The 22,714-nt window shown below is 36.0% G+C and overlaps 1 protein-coding gene across 1 annotated transcript; it reads right to left on the bottom strand.

Annotated features, from left to right (window-relative positions):
- Positions 1 to 501: 501 nt before the first annotated feature.
- PGAM2 (phosphoglycerate mutase 2) lies at positions 502 to 21,750 on the bottom strand. The gene is made up of 3 exons (XM_053718148.1): positions 21,176 to 21,750; positions 19,058 to 19,238; positions 502 to 1,555 (listed from the first exon to the last, which is right to left on the bottom strand). Exons 1-3 carry the CDS (start codon positions 21,584 to 21,586, stop codon positions 1,386 to 1,388), a joined length of 762 nt encoding a protein of 253 aa, XP_053574123.1. The 5' UTR covers positions 21,587 to 21,750; the 3' UTR covers positions 502 to 1,385.
- Between the last annotated feature and the right edge of the window lie 964 nt (positions 21,751 to 22,714).

Here is a 22,714-nt window from a genome sequence, read left to right as displayed (position 1 = left end):
TAAAGATAGAATAGTGTAGAGCAGTGCTCACAGTACAATGTGTATGGAGACGAACACCACCCCAGTCTGTGAAGCTGTTCTGTATCAGTGATTACCTGCAGAATTCAATTAAAAATAGAATAACTATGGGTGCCACCTCACTCTAACTATGGGTGCCACTAGGTTTCACTGCATGTATCTGAAGGAGAGTTAGTGCACATATGCAAACACATCAGCACTGGAATGTAGTGAAAACTAGATTTCAACATGGCGCTACCCATGACTAGAGGTTGCTAGCGAATAACCTCAATACTCAGCATATACAATAGATTTAGTGTTTAATGTCCTTTTTATTTCTAATTGCCAATGCTTTATAATGTTTGATTCTGAACTCTGGCATTTTGCCACTGTTTATGTAGATTTACTCGTGTGTGTGTGTGTGTGTGTGTGTGTGTGTATGTATGTATATATATATATATATAGATGCATCTTTTTAAATAAATAGTCAACCACATACATGGGTGTAGATTATTTCTTGTTTATTTGACTGAACACAAGCACCAGTAAATGTCAGGATGAAAAAGTCCAAATACATTTTTTTTTTAAAACATTAAGTCAATTTATAGAGAACCAGGACTAGTATATGTATGAAAAACCTAACATTTTCCATATCTCATTGGAAAACTATATTCTCATTAGTTCAAATGCTACCATATATGTACATGTGTATTGTAAGAAGGTAAAGTGCTGCAAACTTCCATTAATTTTGTCAGTTTTGCCTTTTGATTATTAGCACTAGAAGTGGAAGGTTATTACAAAGGCATAATACGATCACTAAGACTATGTGTCTGAGATTACTAGGTCAAAAGGGCAAGCCCGCTCCAATATTATTCACACAAGAGAGATCAGTAGTGTTACACAACTTACAAGTTTGGGAATTACTGTGACATACCTCCCAGCATTTGTGGCTACTTATTAGGGTTCATGAAGTTTAGGGGGGCTGCCACCATTTTGTGGATGGGGCTGTGTTGGGGTGGGGTAATGGTGGTAAGTGGAATGGATTGTGGGTGTGTCTGGGTGGTCGGTGGGTGGGTCTAGGGGACATATGGCTGTCTCAGAGGGACAGCAGTACAAAGTTCAGAATTAGGGACTGTCCCTCTCAAATTAGGGACAGCTGACAGATTTGCTGTGAATATGATGCTTCTGTAGTGATCCAAGCCTTTTATGTTATTCTATTCAATCTATTCACTAATTTGTGATTATATTTATCACACTTAAGTAAATAGTCTGCAATTAATAACATGGGAATTAATGGTGACGCTCACTAGAAACTCAATTTGTGATTGATTTATATGTCTTTGTTCTTCATGTTTGTCTCAATATATGTACACTATATCATTGCCCATTTATTTCTTGACCTTCCCCTGGGCAGCCACAGCCTCCATAGCTTTCCTAACTGTCTCCTCATCCCCCAAGAAGGTCATTGGTTTTGTTGGTTTTAAGTCATCATTCAGTTCATAGACAATGGGGATTCCAGTAGGGAGGTTCAGTTCCATGATAGCAGCATCGGACATGCCTGCAGATAGGGGGGAAAGACAAACAAAAGTCATGAGTTGCAGCAATGTGTGTGCATGAGGTAAACCATCAAATAATTTCAAAACACATCACAGATTGTGTTTGTTTGTTTTTTAAATATGTTATATGTTTCTACCAACAGAGCTGTGGAACTGTCCTTATCAGCCAATAAGAATTAGTAGGAAGTACTAATATTGACATATTATATTTAATTTCAATTTAAACAGCTTCAGTTAACATTTTTTGTATCAGAATTAATATTGCATCTCAAAGATGCAGGAAAACACTGTAATGATCTAGATTATTATTATGATTATTATTCTCAGTTATTTGTAGAGCGCCAACAGGTTCTGCAGCGCTAAAGACATGGGTCTAATATGCAAGGTGACAGTTATGGGAGACAAAGGGATAGAGGGCCCGGCCAAGAGTTTCTCTCATGAAGTTGATCTACAATGCAGCTAGGTTCGTAGGCTTACATGCTAAGGGGGTTCAAGGGAATAACTAAAGAAGGAGAAGAACTAAGATAGAAAGATATTAGTGTATATTATATGCATCCCTAAACAGTAGAGTCTTTAAGGAGTGCTTGAAAGTTTGAAAATTAGGGGGAAATCGTATAGAGCAAGGCAGAGAGTTCCACAAAATAGGGGCCAGTCTGGAGAAGTCTTGTAGATGGGAATGTGAGGAGGTAACAAGAGAAGAGTAGAGAAGAAGGTCATGAGCAGAGTGAAGGGGACAGGAGGGCGAGTACCTGAAGACTAGGTTGGAGATAGAGGGGGATATTTATCAAAGGTATGTCGGACCTGATCCGACAGTGTAGATCAGGTCCGACATACCTCGCTGAATGCGGAGAGCAATACACTCTCTGTATTCAGCATTGCACCAGCAGCTCTTGTAAGCTGCTAGTGCAACACCGCCCCCTGCAGATTTGCCAGCAGGGGGGTGTCAATCAACCTGATCGTACTCGATCGGGTTGAATTCCGGTGATCTCTGTCCTTCTCCTCAGAGCAGGCGGACAGTATTATGGAGCAGCGGTCTTTAGACCGCTGCTTCATAACTTGTGTTTCTGGCGAGCCTGAAGGCTCGCCAGAAACACAGGGCTTCAAGCTCGGTACAGAGCTTGATAGATATGCCCCATAGGGTGGAGCAGTGTTATTGAGAGCTTTAAAAGTTAGAGTCAGGATTTTATGTTTTATTCTGGAGGTTAGAGGAAGCCAGTGAAGGCACTAGCAGAGAGTTGCAGCAGATGAGGAGCAACGCAGGGGTGTATTTTGGCCAAGGCAACCTTTTTTTTTTAACCTTTTAACGCTGTTACAGCGTTGTATTACATCCAAATTTTTATGGGCTTTAACGCCAATGGACGGAATATAATGTCCTAACCGCGTGGCTTTCCTGAAGCCACTGGCACTTCCCTGATGGGATCGCGGTCTGGAGGGCGATCCCATCATTGAAATCTCGTGATCACTTGCACGATCACGAGATTTAAAATTGTTTACATCGGAACAGTTGTTCCGATGTAGACACTTTAACCCTGGAAGGAAAGGGTTAAGTACCTATAACAAGGCAGATTAAACGCATTACCTAACACAGATGAGCCATCCACAATGTTTGATTAACCTACGCTGGGATTTTATTTAAAGGGACATAAAACCCCAACATTCTTTCATGATTTAGATAGAACATATAATTTTAAACAACTTTCCAATGTACTTCTATTATTACATTTTCTTCATTTTCTTGTTATCCTTTGTTAAAAAGCGGGAAGGTAAGTTTAGGAGCATGCATGTATCTGCATCACTATATGGCTGCAGTTATGCAACAATGTTATACATTAACAAGAGCACTAGAGGGCAGCACTATTTCCTGTCATGTAGTACTCCAGACATGTGCACATTACCTATCTACATATCTCTTCAACAAAGAATAACATGAGAATGAAGCAAATTTGATAATAGAAGTAAACTGGAATTTGTTTTTTTAATTGTATTTTCTATGTGAATCATGAAAGAAACATTTTAGATTTCATGCCCCTTTAAGGTAACCATTTACTGTTGGGGGGAACTAGAAGACTGGAATTTAGAAACACTGGTAATTTCTATACTGGTGTTTCTATAATTACTTTCAAACATATGGGGTGAATATTGTATAATCTTCTACTAAGAATCAAAAAAAGGAGTGGGGACTTATTTGTAGATTCCTTTCTGGGTTAGTTGTTTCTATGATATTATCAATATGATTTTATATTAAATTGACAAATCTGACCTTTCTGTATTTCTACTCTCTGATTGCCTCACTAAAACTCTGAATGAAATGATGCTGCTATTTGTATATTACATTGCATGTTCTGTAAGGATTTTCAGCCAGTGTCACAGCTAGGTGCTCAGAATATAACAGGGAATTAGGGTTGTTAGAATAGATTTGTGTGCGTGTGATCAGATAATATATTATTATCTTTATTTATAATGTGCCAGGAGATTCTGCAGCACTCTTTAAGGGAATACAAAAAATAAAGACAGGGATAAACATACTGAGATAGGATTAGTATGCCCTGCAGAATAGACAGCTTAAAATGAGAGGAAGAGAGAGAATAGAGAAGAGAGAGAGAGAGAATAGAGAGAGAGAGAATAGAGAGAGAGAGAGAGAGAGAGAATAGAGAGAGAGAATAGAGAGAGAGAGAATAGAGAGAGAGAATAGAGAGAGAGAGAATAGAGAGAGAGATATAGAGAGAGAGATATAGAGAGAGAATAGAGAGAATAGAGAATAGAGAGAGAGAATAGAGAGAGGAGAGAGAGAGAGAGAGAGAGAGAGACAATAGAGAGAGACAATAGAGAGAGACAATAGAGAGAGAGAATAGAGAGAGAGAAGAGAGAGAGAGAGAGAGAGAGAGAGAGAGAGAGAGGAGAGAATAGAGAGAGAGAGAATAGAGAGAGAGAGAATAGAGAGAGAGATATAGAGAGAGAGATATAGAGAGAGAATAGAGAGAGAGAATAGAGAATAGAGAGAGAGAATAGAGAATAGAGAGAGAGAATAGAGAGAGGAGAGAGAGAGAGAGATAGAGAGAGACAATAGAGAGAGAGAATAGAGAGAGAGAGAAGAGAGAGAGAGAATAGAGAGAGAGAGAAGAGAGAGAGAGAAGAGAGAGAGAGGAGAGAATAGAGAGGAGAGAGAAGATTTCTGATTGGTATCTTTCAAATAAAAAAATGCTTAGTTTGAAATGTTTATATACAAAAATGATGCCACTTGTACAATATTGTTTTGTTTTTGTTTTTTTAATTACATTGATGGCATAATAAGCTTTAAAAAAAAAAGAAAGATGTATGTGTAGGTTTAATAATAGGAGTGCCACAAAAAGAAAAAAAGGGTTTATTCACTGACGCATTTACTTAATCTCTGATATAAAGAGTTTTCTCCAGAACTGAAGGGGTGTCGCATTGCAGTGGTAAGCAGCAGTATCAAAGACAGCCACAAGATGGCAGAATGTGGAGAAGAGAATGAATAAGCTGAAGATATATATAGGACTTTGTAAATGTCAAATATGTTTAAGAATGTAACCTTCAATATCAGATGGTAAAACACACAGGGAGAAATAGGAAAAGCGAAATAAGGGAATGATTTCACACAGAGAGAAACAATTATAAGGTTTACAGGGGTGATATGACCTTGAATATCGCAATATTCTTGTCCTACTATAGTTAGGTTCTTTATTAAACGACTGGCTGGAACAAAGTTCTGTAGAGCATATGTTGAATGTATCACTGGTGGTTAAGTACATATACAGATCAGCAAGGTGCTGCTAATTAATTAGATAAAAAAAAGCATGCCCCATATGAATAACTATCTGTCTTTTGGCAGTCATCAGGTTGTGAGTGAGAGTTATTGTTTAAGTTTTGCATAACCATCACTGTTATAGAAATATACTTTTTACCTCTGTAATTACATTGTATCTAAGCTTCTGCAGACTGCCCCCTTATCTCAGATCTTTTGACAGACTTACATTTCAGGCAATTAGTGCTGACTCTTAAATAACTCATCGTGCGTGAGCACAATGTTATTTACATGAAACACATGAACCAACGCCATCTAGCTGGGAAAAACTGTCAAATGCATTCAGATAAGAGGCAGCCTTCAATGGCTTAGAAAGGAGAATATAAGCCTACCTAGGTTTAGCTTTTAACTAAGAATACCAAAAGAACAAATCAAATTTGAAAGTTGTTTAAAATTGCATGCCCTATCTGAATCATGAAAGTTTAGTTTGGACTTTACTATCCCTTTAAGGATACTGGTGCAAAACTGAAGCTAATATTAAAGGGACATGAAACCCCAAAAAATTATTTCATGATTCAGATATTTCATACAATTTTAAACAACTTTAGAATTTACTTCTGTTATCTAATTTGCTTCATTCTCTTGGTATCTTTTGTCGAAGGAGCAGTAATGCACTACTGGGATCTAGCTGAAAGCCAATGAAAAGAGGCATATATATGCAGCCACCAATCAGCAGCTTCTAAGCCTACCTAAGTATACTTTTCACCAAAGGATACACAGCGAACACAACAAATTGGATAATAGAAATAAGTTGGAAAGTTATTTAAAATTGCATGCTCTATTTGAATCATGAAAGAAACAATGTGGGGTTCATATCCCTTTAATAGTACTTGAGCAAGGGTAAACTAATGTTATGATTATGTTTTTGGTTAGGTTCGTGCTTAGATCTGGGTTAGATTTAATTTCATACGGTTTAACCATTTTGGTACCTGCACTGTAGCCCTTTTTGACATTCAAGGAATAAACAAATTGTCATGCTATTATATTTTTATTGGCACCACAACATTCTAAACAAAAGTAGCGTATCAACTATATTCTATATATTTGCCTCAAAGATTAGCTCCTTTTACCAGACAGACCTAACCCAAGGATTTCACATGCCCCCTAGGCAAAACTTAAAGAGTTTATAAAATCAAAACATTTTATTTTGTAATTCAGACAGAGCATATACTTTTTTAAAAAAAAAAATCCAGTTTACTTCTATCATCAACTGTACTTAGTTCCTATAATATTCGTTGTTGAAAATATACCTAAATTGGTGTCTGGCGCATTACATGGCAGGAAATAGTTTTGCTATCTAGTGCTCTAGCATATGGATAACATTCTTGCAAAACTTCACTGCTATTTAACAAAATACACTAAAAAACGAAGACAATTTGAAAACAGAAGTAAATGAGAAATCGGTTTAAATTTGCATGCTCTCTCTGAATCATGAAAGAAAAATTGTGGATTTCATGTACCTTTAAAATCTGCCCCTTAGTTGTTCTGTGTACCATCTAGGGATGGGCGAATGTGTTTATATCCGAATTCGAATGTTAGAACGATTGTTATTGTAGAAATTCGATTTACATAATAGAATGTTGATAAGAACGAATATTCTTAAAAATTCGATTTTCCAATGTTATTTTTCAGTTTTCGAATGTCACATTCGAATTGGAATGTCACATTCGAATTGGAATGTCACATTCGAATTGGATTGTTACATTCGAATATCACATTGGAATTCAAATATTACATTTATAAAACACAATTGTACTCTAGAAACACTATTTTGAATGTCACATTCAAATCGAATATCACATTCAAATCGAATGTCACATTCGAATTCGAATATTACATTTATAAAACACAGTATTAGACTAGAAATATTAATTCGAATGTCACATTTCAAATCGAATATCACATTCGAATTGAATATCACATTTAAAACACAGTATTAGACTAGAAATACTATTTCAAATTCTAATGTGACATTCGAATTCGAATGTAGCATTCGAATTTGAATATTACATTTATTAAACACAGTTGCAGACTAGAAATACTATTTCAAATTTGAATGTCACATTCGAATTTGAATGTCACATTCGAATTCGAATATTACATTTCGAAATTGAATGAATACATAGCTAAACATTCTATTATTCAAACAAATATTTTCGAATTTTATTGAAAAATTTGAAAACGAAAATTCAAAAATAGAATGTTAGAATGTTATATAAACATTCGAAATTCGATTTGAATGAACGAATGTATCAAAATTAGTTTTAAATTTCAAATTTTTAGAAACATTCGCCCATCCCTAGTACCATCCATAGGCCTATCTATCCATCACATGCAGTGTTAACTTAAACAGATTGTTTCACGCACAGGAGCTGTCATTCCAGCTCTTTAGGGTCTAATAAAACGTCTCTTAAAATGTACGTGTACCAAAATACATAGTACAAGGTCTATACACTATGAACATTTCATTGACTTGTTAGGGGAAGCTCTAAACCCCTAAGTTGTACTTGAAATGCACCCCAAGGCTTTTTACACTTTCTGAAGCTGAACTCAGAGCAAATACATCAGTGGTCTCAAAGTACTGGCCCTGGGGCCATATTCGTCCCTCAAGATAGTTTCATCTGGCCCGCCCTGGTTTAATAGATAAACCATTCATTTGGGCTGTCAATTTTTGTAGGGTTCTAAGAGGTGTAACTAGTTGATGCTCTATATAGGTACTCACAAGATAAACATAAAGACAAGAGTCCAGTGTAGACTCCCACCATGCACTGCTTGGATAAATGTCACTTTTCTTATAGAACCTGAGACAATTCAATGATATCCTGGATTGCTGAGACCCCTCCACTTTACACTAGAACATCAGTATAATACAATAAATATATCTAATTTGGTGAACTGGCATTTGTGGATCTTCTGCAGTTTACTGATTAGATTGAATAATATAATATTTATTACTTTGTGAATATTGTGTGCAATTTGCATTTGTTGTTTTGTTGCGGAGCAGTGTGGGTGGAGCTATAGAAATGATCAGTGGGTGTGGCCAACTCTGTCATAACCCGCTTTCTTGATTGCTCTACTGCAAGATTTCCCTGCAATTTTTATTTTTTCAAATGTTGACAACTATCTGTATGAGGAAAGATAATGTAGAACAATTTGCATAGGTGGGAAGAGAAATGAATTATAGGAGAGAGGGAAAATATATATAAATTTGGTGCACAGAGAGATCAATTGAATGAAAGCAAAAATTGTTACCGAAAAATAGGTGTTGACTTTAGGAAACACAGAGAGGATTGTTTATATTGAGAGGCTGTTATGTATATAATATGATGAAGATGAAGGTTAAAATAGCTGAGTTAGGAGGAGAAGGGTGCATAGAGAAGTGTGAAACTAGATACAACAGTATTCGGAATGGCCTCCAACTCACACTAACATCTAAAAAGGTTAAAATGGGGGTTATTTTGGGATAATGTCACTCTGAGGTCAGATTAAAAGGTCAAAGTAACTGATCTTGCAGAGCAGACAGTCAGGCAACTGCAGTAGGGAGGGGCATGCTGGGATATTGGTTGTATGGCAGAGGCATATGAAGACACATAATGACACCTTGGAGCAGTTATGTAAAATGTTTTAAACTGATGGTTTTTTTTGTATGTTTTGTGTGTATTGCAATGTGTTATATGCAATCAATAGTGCAATAATAAAGTGTTGAACTTCTGCAATAGGGTTAAACACATAGTTAAAGTCAGTTCCAAAACAGCATTGCATTACTGGGAAATAGCTGAATACATCTGATGAGCCAATGATATGAGGTTTAGGTGCATAGCCACCAATTACTAGCTAGCTCAAAGTACTACATTGCTGCTCCAAAATCTATCTAGGTATGCTTTTCAATCAAGGATAGCAAAAGAACAAAATCAATTTGATAATAAAAGTCTCTTAAAAACTGCATGCTATGTCAAAATCATAAAAGTTTAAGTTTGACGGACGTGAGGGACATTAAAGACACAGACTGCAATATAGAATGTTTCAGTATATGTAGTAAAAAAAAAACAATTAAAAAAAAATGCAATATACTTTCATCATTTATTTTCTTGTAATTTTAATTCTGGAGATTTTAGGCTTTCCATTTCTTGATAAAAAGTGGAAGTGTAGTCATTGGTTCATTTATAACAATCGTCATTGGCCTCAGCAGAGAAGGAAATCTAGGTTACAAAATGGCAACACCCATTGATTTATGAACACTAAAACTTTATACTTATTATTTCAGTGTTTAAACAACTAATATCATTTTGAAAAATACATCTATCTGCACATTATTCCCAGGACGATCTTTGATTTGAATTCATCAAGCTACTGAGCAGTTATTTAGTGTGCATTGTCCCTTTAAAAGACCACTAAACGTAGTAGAATAGAATAATCAATAAATGCATAAGACAGACAATGCAAAAGCACTTAGCTTGAATTGCACATGAATAGTTAAAAAAAATTCTGACATGTGACAGCAATCAACCAATCACAAAATGTATTACCGTATATTCTAGGTATGTGCATTTGGATCCTTCGTTAAGATCCAAATGTGGAAGGATATGGCTGCTCATGACACTCGGCTGTTTTAGCCAGATTTCTTCTGGTGAAAGTGCAACACATTAAGATCTGGATTTGCCCACATCTTAGTGTGTGAATTTCTACAAGAGGAAATCTGGTTTCCAAACAAACCTAAATGCCACAAGCAACCACCTAACGAAGGATCCAAATGCACATCCCTATTATATTCTGTAAATCTTGCACATGCTCAGTAGGAGATGCCTTTAAAAAGTGTGCATATAAAAAGACTGTGCATATTCACATAATGGATGTGAATTGGAAAGCTGTTTAAAATTCTGCACTCTATCTGAATCATGAAAGTTTATTGTTTACTTTAGTGGTCCTTAAACACTGTTTAATTTTAGTTTGAATCTAAAATGAAATGCACAAGTGGTCTGTGAGAAAGAAGCTTGCTGGCTAATAAGGGGAACTCCCAAACCTCTAATGGTGGACACAACATATAAGTATTAAAGGGACATGAAACCCAAAATGTTTCTTTCATAATTCAGATAGAGAATACAATTTTAAACAATATTTCATTTTACTTCTATTATCTAATTTGCTTCATTCTTTAGATATTCGTTATTAAATAAAATGGCAATGCACATGGGTGAGCCAATCACACGAGGCATCTATGTGCAGATACCAATAAGCAGCTACTGAGCCTATTTACATATGCTTTTCAACAGAGGATATCAAGAGAATAAAAAAATGACATAATAGAAGTAAATTGGAAAGTTGTTTTAAAATTGCATGCTTTTTCTGAATCACTAAAAATATATATTTTTTTTGTCAGCACAGTAGCTATTAAAGAAAACCCAAAAAAGCTAAGAACTATAAAACATTTTACAATACTTTCTTTTAGATGCCACACATAAAAAAAATTACTTCTGGGTTATGCTGTATAATTATTTATGCAACGTTATGCTAATTAGCACGGCCGGTATTTTTTTCCAAGAAAGGTAGCACCTCTGAAAATATTGAATATTAAATTTGGTAGATACACCCTAAAATATAGCATATAGTTATCATAAAGGAAACTGAATAAGTATAGAGAAAATATTTCCCAAATGTTGTGTCTTAGATGGCAAGGAATAGAGGTTCCCAAATCGAGTCATATAAAGCCAGACTACTGCTAAATGAACAGGAAAGTTAAAATTAAACTTTCTTGATATTTTAAGAGACTTTTGAAATTACTTCTATTATCAAACTTACTTATATATCTTGGTATCCTTTACTGAAAAGCATACTTAGGTAGCCTCAGGAGCAGCAGGGCACAACTGGGAGCTAGCTGCTTATTGGTGGAATCTTGTCATTGGCTCATTAGTTGTGTTTAGTTCCAGTAGTACATTGCTGCTCTAAAGCTGATATGTTACCTATGTGTTTAGCCCTTTACAAGGGTTAAACTTCCAGTTCTCTGCAAGCAATAGTGCAATAATAAAATGCTCCAATACATACAAGTAGTAGTAAAAGTAGTAGTAAAAGAATCATATTTAGATTGGACAAAGGTAATCAGTGGAGTCCTCCAGGGATCAGTATTGGGCCCTGTTCTTTGTAATATTTTTATTAATGGTTGGAGCAAACATTAAATAGCAACATCTCTATTTTTGCAGATGATACAAAGTTGAGTAAGGTCAGGGCAGGATGAACTTTATTTACAAGAGGATCTACAAAAAAATGAGAAGAATGGGCAGGTAAATGGAAAATGAGATTTAATACTGGAAAATGCAAGGTTCTACATTTTGGAAGTAAAATTAAACAGGCAATCTATTATTTAAATGGGACTAGACTTAGCCAAACAGAGGATGAAAGGAATTTGGGAGTAGTAATAGATAACAAGCTAAAGATGGGTGCACAATGCAGGGCAGGGGCTTCTAAGGCTAATAAGATACTAGCATTTATTAAAAGAGGCATTGATGCAAGAGAGGAAAGCATAATTCTGTCACTATGTAAATCCCTGGTAAGACCTCACCTTTAAATTATGCAATATTCGAATTCGAAAAATTCGAACAGATATATTTGTAATAGTATTTATAATGCTCTCTTTAAATGTAATATTCGAATTATGCAATATTTGAAATAGAAACATTCAAATTTATATATTTGTATCTATTATGTAAATCCCCTACCACATGAACTTTTGAATAGTATTTGTTAAATGGAAAGTTACATTCTAACTTTCGAATGTGGATATTTGATCCAATTATGAACATTCAAAAACTGGAAATAACATTTGATTCCCGAATTTTAATAGTTTGTAATTCTTATCAACATTCGATTGTCCAAAACAAATGTCCACAGGACTATTTATTCTACCAAGCAAATTACACTTTAAACACATTCGTCCATCCCTACTTGAGGGGTGACATGATTGCTTTATATAAATATATTCAAGGCCCATATACAGAGATGGCAGAAGCTCTGTTTATTCAAAGAAAATTGTTTGTGACAAGAGGTCACAATTTAAGGCTGGAGCAAAGGAGATTTAATCTCCAGCAACGTCTTTTCATTGTAAGAGCATTCAAATTGTGGAACACATTACCTAAGGAGGTAGTAAATGCCAATACATTAGATACATTTCAAAATGGTTTAGATACATTTCTGGCTAGAAACAGAATTCAGGGATATGATTGCTTGTGTTAAATGTGTCACCTTTTTAAATGTGATTAAATTAAGATCAACAGGAGCTTTTTATTGTAAGTATATTAAGATTTGTATAGAATCAACTCAATGGCCTTTTTTTGAACCTCATCTACTATGTTACAATACAGCAATTTTTATTTTGCACTTGTATGCCCCTTAAAGGAATAATTAGTCTACATTCCCTTTTTACAACCATGTCTATCTCTGTTTTAGCTTTGGTTACAGGCTGTATAACCAGAAAAGTTGAAGAAAATGTAGACAGTAATTAGTCTCATAGGGCAATTCTAAAATTGGTTGACAGAAGTTCTAATTGTAATACTTGCTCCAAAACCATTTAAATATAATTTACATCTAAACTTACGCAGAGGAGTCTTGTTGTTAATCATTCATTATTTATACACATTTTTTATTATTAAAACCGTTTTGAACTGTTACTATTGATGAAATTAGATAATCAAACAATAAGTGGTGAATTAAAAGTATGGATTAAAATGTATACTTTCCATAAGTGAAGGTATATTTTGAAAACTGGGTTTTAAATTTGTATTAGCTTTTAGTTAAAAATTAAAAAGAAAAAGGGTTTCTATCTTAAAAGGGCATAAAATATATCTTGCGTTTATGTAATTGTCCCACACTCCCTAGAGATGTCAGAAAGCAAATTCTGCAAATGCTACAAATGAATTAACTGGTTTGGGCAATGTGCAGCATTTTAAGAACCTAGATTACACAACTAGCTTTTTTTCTTTCTTTCTAGGTAGCCTGGGACAAAGCATATTTTTGCTTGTGTTGTGCAATTAAACTACTAAAAACTATTCATTTTATTTTAATTGAAAGTATTTTATTGTGTCAGTATTGACCTGTAATGAGGTATTGTGATGAAGACTGAAACCATAGGGATTGCTTCCATTCAGCCATAAAAAATGGAGCTGTAAGCTACCAAAGTGTACGACAGCTAAAAGTAGCTCACCGCTCGATTTTAGTACCGGGCTTCCAGGTTTAACTTACGAGTCAATGTAAGTTAATACCGTCAGCATCAGATTCTATGAAAAGCGCACCATAACAAGTTCATTGCCATGGTAACCCCACCTTGATCTATAAAAATGATGGTTAGCACCTGCGCTCTTTACCTGTGATCACCTCTAGAGAGAGAGACACGGGAGCTAGTACTGCTGGTAGGAGTTTGTTGAGTTGGATTGTTAAGGCAAAGTTAGTGGACAGATTTTTTTTTCACTTATATTCTTAATTATATAATATTAGGAAAACCCATATATGTCTATACATTAATTAATTAACAAACATTAGTTTTAACACACACACAGCCTCACTCATATACAAAAACAAATTATTATTTTTTTAAACAAACACAAATAATATTCATTCTTTATGTTTTATTTGTGTTTCCATTCATTAACTCCGTAACCCCATTTGCCTTTTTTCCTTTAATTAACACTGTATCCCCCTTCCCATGTTCCCTTTAACTACCCTTCCCTTCCCTATTACATACCCTTTTATTTTTTGTTAGTGCTCTTTTGTTTATTTATATATTTGTATATTTAGCCCATCATTTTTTTATTTCATTTGTTTTTGTTTGTTTTCATTGATCTAGATTAGTGTAAGTTAGCATTTAGATAGGTTAATTAGTTTGGGTATAGTTGAGTTAGGGATTAGGTAGGTTAATTAGTGTAGTTAGGGAAGCTAGGTACTTCAGTGTAAGGGAGGATAAAGGGATGGATCGGGCTAGCGGAGTGGATGGGGGAAGAGGAGAGGGAGAGAGGGGAGTGGGGAGGGAGATTCCTTAGACTGCTTTGACTAATTCCAATTAAGATTTGGCTTCCAAGAAAGAAGAACCCTGTTTCTGAGAGGAAAAGGTGTACTTTTGGGCCCTTGATTAACAAAAGGAACAAACATGGCTAGAAAAACTTACTTTACCCTTAAACTGAGGGAGAAAGGCTCCTTTACTTCCTTTCACAGTAGAAATAATAGCTTCAAAACCAGTCCTGAACAAAACTTTACCCTGAAAGGAAGGAACAAAAGCCTAGACTTAAAAACCATGTCAGCAGACTATGATTTCAAACATAAAGTACTCCTGGTCAAAACTGCTAATGCCATATTCTTGACATTGATCTTAATAATGTCAACATCAGCATCACAAATGAAAGCATTAGCTGTCTTTAAGAGTCTTATCTGATTAAAAAACTCTTCACTAGCAGACTCCTCTGAGAACTGCTCAGCCATAACTTTACCCCCCAAATTGGAGGTTGCAGCAACACAATCAATACTTTTTGCTGGCCTAAAAAGACAACATGTATGCTTTAAAGCCTTTCTATCCATAGGGTCTTTAAAAGAGGTACAATCCTCAAAAGGAATATTAGTATGCTAAAACAAAGTGGAAATAGCCCCATCCAAATAAGGGATGGTTTCCCAAAGCTGTATATTATAAGCAGGAATTAAAGCGGATACCTGGCTTAGGCTATTCTTTAAAAAATAATTTAAAAATCAAATCCAATTGCTTAACAGACTTATCCTCAGGAACCTTTGTATCCTGAACCCCTAAGGCCGAGCTCAACAAAAGCAATAGCCAGGAACTACTGGCTCCTAGAATTTTACTCCTGTCTCCTAACTTTTTAAGTTATTTTTCATATATCTTTATGCAAATACCACTGCCTGGCTCCTAAATATTCTTACTGGCTCCTAAATCTTAAACAGATTTGTTGATCCCTCCTCTAAGGTGCATAAAACTTTTCTTAAATGAAAAGGAAGATGTTCAATTTTAAACAGAAAAAAAAGTATTACTCTGTTCTTGATCAGAGACTGACCCTTGACCATCTGAAAATAACTCACTTTCAAAGGATAATTCAGAAGACACAGGTTCAGAGACATGCACCTTAACAGACTTAGATCTATTTAAATAAGATAAGTTAGACGAGGGATTATCAGCAACTGATCCTCTATGCTTACTTGGGAGGAGGCATAGCTGATAGCATTTCAGATACAGTAGAGTGTACAAAAAATCCTGGAGCAAAATCTGAAGAACTCTCTTGTATAGCACAGAGGGAGGACAGATTCCTTTAGAAGCAAGAGCAACATTGGTCTGATAAGAATGCATTAGATGATCCATTCAAGATTTGCAAAGCTGAGCAGGTGGTATTATATCAACAAGTTTGCAAAAGACACACTTAAAAATACTAGGAAAGTGTTAAGTGGATCTAGCTTCTGAGTTACTAACGTTCACAATTGTGGACAGACTGAGTATGCTTCATTATGTAGAAAAAAACAGGTCTATTAATTAAACTCACAGAAAAAAATAAAAAATAATATGGAAGTCAAGTATACACATGAAAAAGAATAGAATCTTACACCCAGAAAAAAAAGCTCTTGGCAGAATTAAAAATCTTACCCCCTCCACAAATTATGGTTAAAGCAGGCGAATGAGTGTTAAGCATCGATCCAGCAGAGGTGGAGAAATGATGAGCGATAAACCAACACAGCACAGAGGGAAAAAAACTAAAGCCAAGCACCAGGATTAGATGATCACACTAACAGGTGATCAAATGACCAAGGCACAAAAAATAAATAGACTACACATGCGAAACTGAAGTGCACTAAAAAAAAGACACCTGCACGTCTAAGCAGCACACTAATGAAACTTAATACAGCACAAGCGCGCATACTAACCCAACGTGAGCTAACAGGCAAGGCGCAAAACAAGCTAACGCAAACAAAAACAAAAAAATGTGCACAAAGACCCCAAACACAGTGCTACATATAAAAGAAATAGTAAGCCGACAAGTGCAAAACTATACTTAACGCACTTACAAAAATCCAACTCTCCCTAATAGAGCATAGGGTGTAAAATTATATAAAGATTCCTTAAGCCCAATTCTAATAATTAGAACACACATACATACTGTATATACATAAAGATGCCTGTCACAGTAGTCCCCTGGGTATGATTTACAATCCCAAGTGTACCTGCTAACAGCCTATAGACTAATACTTAACAAATAGGCACCTACACTACTGGACTTACCATTTGCAGAACAATACTGCTCCCAGTTGACTACCAATCCAGTGATGTATGCATGACAGTAGAAGATCTATGTATATGGAGCATAACAACGATCCAACAGGAGAAGGCTAGGAACCGGTTCCTGCTACACCTGTGGCAGACCTGTGGTTAACTTCCACTGGGTGTAACCGTGCCACTTCCACATACTCCAAAAGCTTCCCTCTGTCAAACAGTAGCTCTGAGGATAAAATGGGCCTCAAATTGGTGTAAGGATCCCTCTCACAGAAGAACATCTGGAGCAACTCCCTTCTTCTCATTCCTCCTGTTGAGGCAATGATTAGACTAGTTTCCAGTAAGGTGGGAGGGGTTTGTAAGGGATCTCCGAGTTTTGGGAATCTTTGCCTCCTGCTAGTAGTCAGGAATATAATTCCCAGAAGTAACGGATCGTGTACTTTTACAACATTTATGAAAAAAGTTGTTTTTTTTGTTTTATTTTTTTAAATTGTACTCTCTGTCTGAATCATGAAAGAAAACGTTTGGGGTTCATGTATCTTTAAAAGCTTGGAAAGTCATTAGGCTTTGACCTTTTAATACTTTAGACTTACTAAGGACTCAGTGAATCTTTTACACTCTGATTAGTTAAGAGAGGAACTTTTATGGGGACACAGTGATTGGTGTAATCAGTCACGGTTTTAGTGGGTTCTAAGAGCCCCCAGTCATTATTTGTAGCAACATCAAGAAAGGGAATGGTCATAATTATGCAAAGCTGTCTTTATACTGTATGGCCTGTGCTCTTCTCAGGACAAAGAAATTGATAATTGGGAAAAATTAGATTTAATTAAAATCAAGAATAAATATCAGAAAATGGTAAGCCCTCAGCCCGCTCAGCACCTTTGATAGCTTTATACAACCTATAATTTTAAAGGTCTAGAGATGGAACATGGTGATATTTTGTAAGAGACAAGAAACATGATGTGCATATAGTTCTACAACTTAAACCACTTAAGTGGACAGTCTTCTCCAAACTTTTTATTGTTTAAAAAGATAGATAACACCTTAACTAACCATTCCCCAGGTTTGCACAACCAGCATTGCAATATTAATATACTTTATAACCTTTAAACCTCTAAATCTCTGGCTCTTTTTAAGCCCCTACAGGCCATCTTTATCTCAGTGCATTTTATTAGCTTTTAACAGCAAGACAGTGCTAGTTCATGTGTGTCATATCGATAACACTTTGATCACTCCTATGTAGTTGCAATGACTGGCTAAAATGCAAGTCTGTAAATAGCACTGAGATAAGGGTGGCAGTTTGCAGAGGCTTATATACAAGGTAATCACAGAGGTAAAAAGTATATTAATATAACCATGTTGGTTATGAAAAACTGGGGAATGGGTAATAAAGGGATTATCTATCTTTTTAAACAATAACAAATCTGGAGTAGATTTTCCCTTTGAAGGAACATTAAATAAAGAAAATGTGCATAATCAGCATTTTCTGTCAAATTTCAATTTCAGTTCAATTTACTTCAATTTGCCTGCCTCCTGTATTATTTGACAGCCATCAGCCAATCACAAACTCATATATGTATACACTGTGAACTCTTGCACATGCTCAGTAATAACTGGTGGCTCAGAAAGTGTAATATAAAAATACTGTGCACAGATTGATAGTGGAAGTAAATTAGAAAGCCTCTAAAAAAATGCATGCTCTATCTGAATCATGAAAGTTTAATTTTGACTTTAAAGACACTTTTCGCAAGCATTAATACATGGAGACACCAAGGGATAAGCGTTATGTAATTTAAGAATTATTTGTTTTTGAAAAATAATAAGTGAACTAAAAGAGACTACGGGCCGATTTATCAAAAGACCGCTGCTCCATAACTTGTCTGCCTGCTCTGAGGCTGTGGACAGAAATCAACCCGATCGAATACGATCGGGTTGATTGACACCCCCTGCTCATGAATCTGCAGGGGGCGGTCTTGCATTAGTAATTCACCAGAACTGCTGGTGCAATGATAAATGCCGACAGCGTATGCTGTCAGCATTTATCGATGTGCAGCGGACATTATACGCTACATCGTATCATGTCTGCTCGCACATTAATATATATACCCCTACATCATGAGGACTTAGTTACTCTTAATAGCTCTTTCTCAAATATGAGCAGTGGTGGTTCCAGCATACAATAAATCAGCATGGTTCTAGGTGGTTCAGGTAGAGTTTGTACAGTGGGGGAGGGGCATGGGTAGTTTAGGGTCTTTACTTGTTGGTTAGGAGCATGACAGGGCTGTCAACTTTGTAACTGGAAGGGGCTGTTTTGTCCATTCTCCTCAGCTAAACAGATATGTAATGTGAAAGTTTGTGGATGTATTTTTCACCTACATAGAACTACCACAATTTCTGAGTTATAGTGTTCTAAAAGCTCAATATGGAAAATCTTACCCTCTAAGTGCTTGACTATGCCCCTCAAACTGTTTCCATGTGCAGCAATCAGAACGCGCTTCCCAGCACGGATCTGTGGGGCAATTACATCATTCCAGAATGGAAGCGCACGAGCGATAGTGTCTTTCAAACTCTCACAAGATGGTAGCTCAGCTGGGGTAAGTGATGCATATCGGCGGTCCTAGAGGGTTAAAATATACAGATTGAACAACCAAGATAGTTGGGGGTCAAAAGGTACTGGGAGCAGATAAATACATGACTCAGTGGTGACTTATCAACTGACATTAAAGGGGCAATGTAGTGCAAAAATATTGTGCTCTAATTTATTAGAACATGTCATTTTAGCACTACTAAACCCTATACGGGGATTACACACATAGTTAAAGGGATAGTTAAGTCAAAATTCAACTTTTATAATTCAGATAGAACATGCCATTTTAAGCAACTTTTTAATTTACTCCTACTATCAATTTTTCTTTGTTCTCTTGGTATCTTTATTTGGAAAAGCATGAATGTAACCTTAGATTCTGGCCCATTTTTGGTTCAGCATCTTGGGTAGCACTGGCTGATTACATTTACCCAGGTGCTGAACCAAAAATGGGGCGGCTCCTAAACTTACATTCTTGCTTTTTCAAATAAAGATACCAAGAGAACAAATAAAAATTGTTAGTAGGAGTAAATTAGAACGCTGCTTAAAATTGCATGCTCTATCTGTAACATGAAAGTTGAATTTTGACTAAACTATCCCTTTAAAGTCACACTCGGGCACCAAAGAGGCCTGCTGGTCCCAAGCAGACATGGCTGGTGAGCCAATCAGCAGTGGAAGTCACAGAACACTACCAATCACCAGATGTGCCTGCTTAGAAACAGCAGCTTTCTGTGGCTACCAAGTGAAACTTTATGTGTTTTACTCCTTTGCAGAGGTTAAGCACATATGCATGTAGGGTTGCAGTACTTAGATGAAATGACTTAGAAAATGTAAATTTTGTATTATAATATCCCTTTAAAGGTACATTCTAATAAACATAGTTTGTGAACCATTTTATCAAATGAAAGCTAATTAGTAACTATGCAGGAATTAAACAAGTAGGTGATAAAAAATATTAGCACTACTTTTACCATCCCTCGAGTGCAAAGTTTTTTTCGCTTGAGAGATAGTCTAGGGCAGTGATGGCGAACCTTGGCACTGCAGATGTTTCAGAACTACAATTCCCATGATGCTCTACTGGACTTTAGAGTGCCTTAGCATCATGGGAAATGTAGTTCTGAAACATCTGCAGTGCTGTTTCGTCATCACTTTCAAGAGCCAAAATCTTTGCTATGGCAAGCGCAGTAAAATTCATGTCAGATATCACAAAAGCTCCAAGCCAATGCTGTGCTTAGCCGATTATGCACAAATGTAGTTCTGTTATATTTTTAATAATAATTATTGTTTACTGCAAGTCTCAAAAAGTGATACATTTTACAGCACTATTTTGCATTGCATTTGATCGTTACGTTTAACCAGGACATCAGATATCGCTACCTCACTAACTTTACCTATATAGCTACTGTATATCATTATATATATATATATATATATATATATATATATATATATATATATATATATATATATATTATACACAGTTATATATATATATTTATTTTAAAATAAAAATAATCTTTATTTCTAAGCGAAGAGCATAGGAATTTCAAGAATTTATTTTCAAAACACAAGGTATTTGACTGGGAAGGGCTCAAAAGTGTATATACATATACGCACATGTGAGGGCCCGTGCACCAGCATTCAAACACCACACATTTTCTGAGAGTCAGCAGTGGCTTGTTTGACACAAATTAAGTCTGAGCTTGAATACTTAATACTAGTGCATGGGCCCACACAGCATATGTGAGTATGCTACGGAAAAACAGTAAAACATTTTACTAGAAGCCTTTTTACGAATGGAAGTATATTGCAAAAATGCTTCTATTTCAAATTGAAATGCACCTATCCACATTTCAATTTTGATCTTGCCTTCCCTCTAATTAATAGAAGTTACTGTGTACAATATAGAGAGTAACATGAGTTATAGGGAATGGATATGTGAAACAATTAGAAACAATAATTAATGTTACCTTGCTGATAAGCTTGTAGTAAGGGTGGTCTTCACCCATTGGAGGTGGGGGGATATCGAATGATCTTCTCCAGATCTTAACCTGCTCCTCTCCATGCTTTGCTGCAGTTTCTGCCTTGTTGAGTCCTGTAAGCCCACCATAGTGACGCTCATTTAGCCTCCAGGACCTGACAACTGGCAACCACATCTGGTCTATACCATCCAGGATGTACCACAGTGTACGCACTGCCCTCTTCAGCACAGAAGTGTAACAGATGTCAAACTCCATTCCAGCCTCATGCACTGCTTGGGCCCCGCGCTGAGCTTCCTCTCTTCCTTTTTCACTAAGCTCTGCATCAAACCAACCACAGAATCTGTTTTCCTGGTTCCATGAGCTTTCCCCATGGCGTACAATAACCAGACGGTGAGGCATGATGGCTGCAAACTGTCAGATATAGGTAATATACAGAATATTGGCTTACAAGTGTGTTCTGGTGTCGGTCAGGGGCCTTGAGGGGTGTGTTGGATTATAGGGAGAGAGCTCACTCTGCAGTGTTCCACCTGGTGTCCTGGTCCCTGGGTTTTGCCAAAGTCACAGTCTATTTCTTGCTCTCATATACAAGTGTCACCCCTCCTGCTCTAACAGAACTCAGCAGCAGGTGTCCAATGGGAGCAGAGGAAATGGAAGACACTTAAAATAGCTTCACCACCCCCTCCTTTCTCTGTGACAGCTGTGACTGACCTTTACTAGGGTCACAGCATAGTTCCCAGAAAAGGTCACTCCAACTTATGAATTTACGGTGGGACATGATGAAATTTCAGATATGGAAAGGATTTTCTGATTTTTATCAGAGTTTATATATATATATATATATATATATATATATATATATATATATGTATGTATATATATATATATACAGTATATATATATATATATATATATATATATTTATATATATATATACTGTATATATATATTGTATATGTATGCTGATTTTCGATTGCATTATGCATATATTTATATTCAGCTTTTTGCATGTAACAGGTTAGCGTGGGAGCGAAAACATTTTACTTTTAACTTGTAATATATGCGCTGCCCAAAGCGGGGGAAAAAAAACCTACTTAAATACTTAAAAGGACATGAAACACGTTTTTTTTTCTTTCATGATATAGAAAGAGAATGCAATTTTAAACAACTTTCTAATTTACTTCTCTTATCTAATTTGTTTTATTATCTTGATATTCCATGCTGAAAAGCATATCTAGATAGGCTTAGTAGCTGCTGATTGGTTGCTGCACTTAGAAGCCTCATGTGATTGGCTCACCCATATGCATTGCTTTTTCTTCAACTAAGGATATCTAAAAAATAAAGCAAAATAAATAATAGAAGTAAATTGGATTGTTGTTTTGGGTTTACTGTCCCTTTAAAGCGGAGTTAGCGAGCGATAAATAGTGCTCCACTCGTAATCTGGCCCCATATTGGATAACATTAGGATACAAATGCTACCTGCTCAATCAATTAGAGCAGCGGTTCCCAACCTGTGGTACGTGTACCCCT

The sequence above is a fragment of the Bombina bombina genome, chromosome 6 (assembly GCF_027579735.1).
Source record: "Bombina bombina isolate aBomBom1 chromosome 6, aBomBom1.pri, whole genome shotgun sequence".
Taxonomy (NCBI): Eukaryota; Metazoa; Chordata; class Amphibia; order Anura; family Bombinatoridae; genus Bombina; species Bombina bombina.
The sequence above is the reverse complement of the archived record's forward strand: the minus strand, read 5'-3'. Positions and strand labels throughout refer to the sequence as shown.